Source organism: Aquarana catesbeiana, linkage group LG01 (genome assembly GCF_042186555.1).
Source record: "Aquarana catesbeiana isolate 2022-GZ linkage group LG01, ASM4218655v1, whole genome shotgun sequence".
In the NCBI taxonomy this organism is placed as follows: domain Eukaryota; kingdom Metazoa; phylum Chordata; class Amphibia; order Anura; family Ranidae; genus Aquarana; species Aquarana catesbeiana.
In genome coordinates, this window is record NC_133324.1 from 544,046,864 (window position 1) to 544,052,134 (window position 5,271).

Sequence of the window (5,271 nt, forward strand, 5' to 3'; positions counted from 1 at the left end):
TTTCCACAGTGATGCTCCCATCCTTTCATCTATGCACCCCCTTCCACAGTGATGCTCCCATCCTTTCATATATGCACCCCCTTCCACAGTGATGCACCCATCCTTTGATCCATGCACCCCCTTCCACAGTGATGCACCCATCCTTTGATCCATGCACCCCCTTCCACAGTGATGCACCCACCCTTTCATCTATGCACCCCCTTCCACAGTGATGCTCCCATCCTTTCATCTATGCACCCCGTTCCACAGTGATGCACCCATCCTTTGATCCATGCACCCCCTTCCACAATGATGCACCCATCCTTTCATCTATGCACCCCCTTCCACAGTGATCCACCCATCCTTTGATCCATGCACCCCCTTCCACAGTGATGCACCCACCCTTTCATCTATGCACCCCCTTCCACAGTGATGCACCCACCCTTTCATCTATGCACCCCCTTCCACAGTGATGCACCCACCCTTTCATCTATGCACCCCCTTCCACAGTGATGCACCCCTTTCCATAGTGATGCACCCATCCTTTCATCTATGCACCCCCTTCCACAGTGATGCACCCATTCTTTGATCCATGCACCCCTTTCCACAGTGATGCACCCATCCTTTCATCTATGCACCCCGTTCCACAGTGATGCACCCATCCTTTGATCCATGCACCCCCTTCCACAGTGATGCACCCATCCTTTGATCCATGCACCCCCTTCCACAGTGATGCACCCATCCTTTCATCTATGCACCCCCTTCCACAGTGATGCACCCATCCTTTGATCCATGCACCCCGTTCCACAGTGATGCACCCATCCTTTCATCTATGCACCCCCTTCCACAGTCATGCTCCCATCCTTTCATCTATGCACCCCCTTCCACAGTGATGCACCCATCCTTTGATCCATGCACCCCCTTCCACAGTGATGCACCCACCCTTTCATCTATGCACCCCCTTCCACAGTGATGCACCCACCCTTTCATCTATGCACCCCTTGCCACCTAAAGAGAAGTACCCACCATAGCGGATACATCTGGGGGGATGGGCGGGGCAATGACGTTGTGTCTGTTTACAACCTCCCACATGCGTAGACTAGGTAACTGTACGAAGGACAATGCTGAGTAGCTGTATCGCATACAGACCCGAATCTATGTTTAGTAATATCTGGCTTCAACCTAAGTACCTGAGAACCGCCACTAGGTTGACGGTTTCAAAAAATCCCGAGCTACTAGTAATGTCTAGGACGATAGAAATGGGCGGTGCTATGAAGTGTGACGTGTCTGTGGCTGGGTTGGTACATAACACAGTTTGGGGGTATGTGCCTGAGGGAAGTGCAAACATGCGTAGTATAGGGATGAGGAACTTCAAATCTCTTCACGTGACACCGGCCAGAATTCAATGAGCTGTCCCACTAGTCAGTCCATCGGCTACCATAGAAGAGACATGAGCAGGTTTAGTGTGGCGTTCCCTTAGTCAGTACAGTGTAGCCCTCAGGGCACCGCTGTGGCAGCCGAGCAGGTGGTGAACATTTCTTGGGATCAAGCATGGAAGTCCCGGCTCCTCTCCCTCTCCTCCAGAGGTTCTCCTATGCGACTGGACATTTCCTCAATGACCTGTGTGCCTCTATGTGGTTCACCTATTTCTTGGTTTTCTTCCACTCAGTGCTGGGCTTCAGCCCCTCAAACGCGGGGATCCTCCTCCTGGTGGGCCAGGTAGCCGATGGCCTCTGTACCCCTCTGATCGGCTACGAGTCGGACCGACATGGTGGCTGCCTGAGATATGGACGCCGAAAATCCTGGCATCTGCTCGGTATGTGTGTGGGTATGACAAAGAGGAAGTGCTGCATAATGTTTGTAGAAAGCTGACTCCTAATGGGTGACACTAGACATTACCTTCTTGGTTTTCTTCTTTACACAGGAGGTGGGTTTACTGCCCCCCAAATTAACCACTTCTCATTCACATGGGTAGAAAATATGCTGCTTATAGTTATATACACATCTACATTAGAGCTGCACTATTCTGGCCCAAATGAGAATCGCAATAGTTTTATTGTTAGAATAAGCCCCATGAGGCGGATCCGCTGCCATGGAGTCCGCCTCGGTCCGCCGGCTCAGCAGCACATCTCTCTGTTGATCTCCGCTGAGCCGGTGGATGACAGGTCCGTCTCTGCTCACTGAGCGGGGAGGGGCCTGTCAGAGCGCCGCTGGTCACTATGGAGGGATCGGACGAAAACGGACAGCGTGTCTGTTTTCATCAGATCTCACCCGATCCGATCCACTAGGGACGGATGTGAACGTAAGGCCATCCTTCTGATTTGATCGGGTCGGATGTCAGCAAACATGTCACCGCTGACATAGCCTTACATGGAGTGCCCGTTCAGGTCCACCAACAAAACTGACAGGCGGACCTGAGCGGTCCATTTGTGTGAAAGGGGCCTAAGATCACGATTCTCGTGGTGTAAACATCATCTTTCACAAAAAACATTAAAAAATTGGGTTAACTTTACTGTTTTTTTAATTTTTTTAAAATTCATTACAGTGTATTTTTTTCCCCCCAAAAATTGCGTTTGAAAGACCGCTGCACAAATATTGTGACATAAAATATTGCAACAACCGCCATTTTATTCTCTATGATCTCTGCTAAAAAAAAAAAAAAAAAAAAAAAAAAATTATGTTTGAGGGTTCTAAGTAATTTTTCTAGTAAAAAATACTGATGTTTAACTTGTAAGCAACAAGTGTCAGAAAAAGGTTTTGGTCTTTAACTACTTCAATACTGTGCACTTACACCCGGTATTTGCACAGGGATTTTTCAAACGCACTTTTTTTTTTTTTTTTTTTGGGGGGGGGGGGGGGATGTTTCATGCATTTAAAAAAAAAAAAAAAAAAAAAACCACACACACAACCCACATGTCGCCTATGGAGATTTTTAAGTACCAAAGTTTGGCGCCATTCCAAGAGTGTGCGCAATTTTAAAGCGTGACATGCTAGGTATCCATTTACTCGGCAGATCATCATCTTTCACATTATACAAAAATAAATAAATAAAATCGGGCTAACTTTACTGGTTTTTGTCTTTGTCTTTTTAAAAAAAAAAAAAAAAAAAAACCCGTAAAGTTAGCCCGATTTTATTTATTTTTGTATAATGTGAGAGATGATGATCTGCCGAGTAAATGGATACCTAGCATGTCACGCTTTAAAATTGCGCACACTCTTGGAATGGCGCAAAACTTTGGTACTCAAAAATCTCCATAGGCGACATGTGTGTGGTGTTTTTTTTTTTTTTTTACAGGTTTAGAGTCAGGGGAGATCTTGGGCTAGAATCATTGCTCTAATGTACGCGTTACTTTACATGTGTGATTTGAACGCTGTTTACATATGTGGGCACAACATGCGTATGCGTTTGCTTTTGTGCGTGGGGATGGAGTGTGCTTTAAATTTTTAATTTTACTTTATTTATTTGTTTTTGTTTTTTTTTGGATCACTTTTATTCCTAGTTACAAGAAATGTAAACATCTCATGTAATAGGGATGGTGCGTGACAGATCCTCTTTATGGAGAGATGTGGGGTCTATAATATCTGGGGTGCCAAGGTTCGCCATCACTGGCCTAGGCTAATGACCAGACAAGAAAGAGGAAGTGGGCTGTATAAGGTATTTACTGGCAGAAAAAAATGTTTTACTACCCAAAGTTAAAACAACCAGGGCAGAAGATTTAATAGATGAAAAATTGACCGAAGGTCTGCTTTAAGGACATATATAAATTTTTTTTTTTTTTTTTTTTTTTTCTTTCCCTGAACAATTAGGACGATAAGGTCCAGTTATCTTTGCATGATAAAATGTATGAAGGACTTGGGTTTCCAGTGCACAAGGTCCTATCGGAGCCTGTCAAGAGAGAATGAAATGACTGAGAGGGCTCCCTTTTTTTTTTTTTTTTTTTAATTTTTTTTTTTTTTTTTTTTTTTTCTTGATTACTTTTATTTTTTTTATTTAAGCGGAGGTTTGCTGAAAAAAAAAATATTAAAAGCCAGCAGCTACAAATACTGCAACTGCTAACTTTTAAAATATGGACACTTACCTGTCCAGGGAGCCCGCGGTGTCGGCAGCCAAAGCCGATCCGTCCTTCGGCTCTTGGCGGCTGCCGCCGCCATCCTCGGTAAGGGAATAAGGAAGTGAAGCTGTGCGGCTTCACTTCCTGGTTCCCTACTGTGCATCCTCTCAGGTCCCTGCTGTATTCTGTGTCTCACAGAATACAGCTGTGGAGGACAGGGTAGGCGGCGGAAGTGGCGTAGGTCACCGCAATCACCGCAGTGATCTATGCCAGGAAGTGGGAGCAAATACCTGTATTAGACAAGTATCTGCTCCCTCCTCCCCCCTGAAAGGTGCCAAATGTGACACCGGAGGGGGGGAGGATTCCAAAAAGTGGAAGTTTCATTTTTGGGTGAAACTCCACTTTAATATTATTACATATTGTGTCATTCTGTATTTTTCTACTAAATATGAGATAACATTGTCTCATATCCCTATCATAATAGCATTCTCAGTTTGATATCTCTAACTGAGCAAATCATTTGGGAAAGAAAGGGTAAGCAAATTGGCAGAAAACATACTTCCGGTCCATGACTTAGCCGATTGGTCAAGTAGCAGGTAAGGGCATAAAAACCATTAGCAAGATAGCGGAACCAGCTTCCTGATGATGCATTATTTATGTGAAACACGTTGAGGCTGGTTGTGCGACGCTGACGTCATTTCCCGCTGAACGTACTGCACTGAGATTGAGGCTTGAACCGCATGCCAGCTCCTTGTAGCAATACAGACATTACTGGCAAATACTCGAACACTGGACAGACTCAGTGCCGGTCTAAGGCACACATACGTGTGAGTGCAAACTTTTTTATGATCTTTTAACAATTAAAGTGTGGAATATTGTGCAATGATGGCAAATTTTGTTTTTTGACAACCATATTAACTGGAGAAATATAAGAGAATAGTCTGGGATCTGGTGGAAACCTATCTACTTAACTGCTTGGAGGATTAAAGAAAGGCATTACACAGGCTTGTTTATTACTGCTTTTTGGTAAGCACATAGATTGGAGGGTGGTGGTGAATCACGACACGATTGCTTTGGCAGTCACCTTTTATTCAGCACGGTGGAATAATCCATTTGGACTTTGTTTTTACTATTGGGACTTTTTCTGATTTGCTAAACGTGTTCTTTGATGGAAATCATTAGCACATGATAAGATATATTTAGATGACAGTTGGAATTTGATGCACTGTTTGGTGTACAT

At 44.5% G+C, this 5,271-nt stretch overlaps 1 protein-coding gene across 4 annotated transcripts in view; it reads left to right on the forward strand.

The window, feature by feature from the left end:
- The first annotated feature begins 1,240 nt into the window (after window positions 1–1,240).
- The window catches only part of MFSD12 (major facilitator superfamily domain containing 12), a 262,723-nt gene continuing 258,692 nt past the window's right edge, over window positions 1,241–5,271 (forward strand). For 2 of the 4 annotated variants that reach the window (XM_073595179.1, XM_073595186.1), the window contains exon 1: window positions 1,241–1,795. In XM_073595179.1, the coding sequence (XP_073451280.1) occupies window positions 1,531–1,795 (265 nt within the window). In that variant the 5' untranslated portion in view covers window positions 1,241–1,530. The remainder of the gene's footprint in view (window positions 1,796–5,271) is intronic. The other 2 variants (XM_073595175.1, XM_073595182.1) reach the window with 1 other exon arrangement.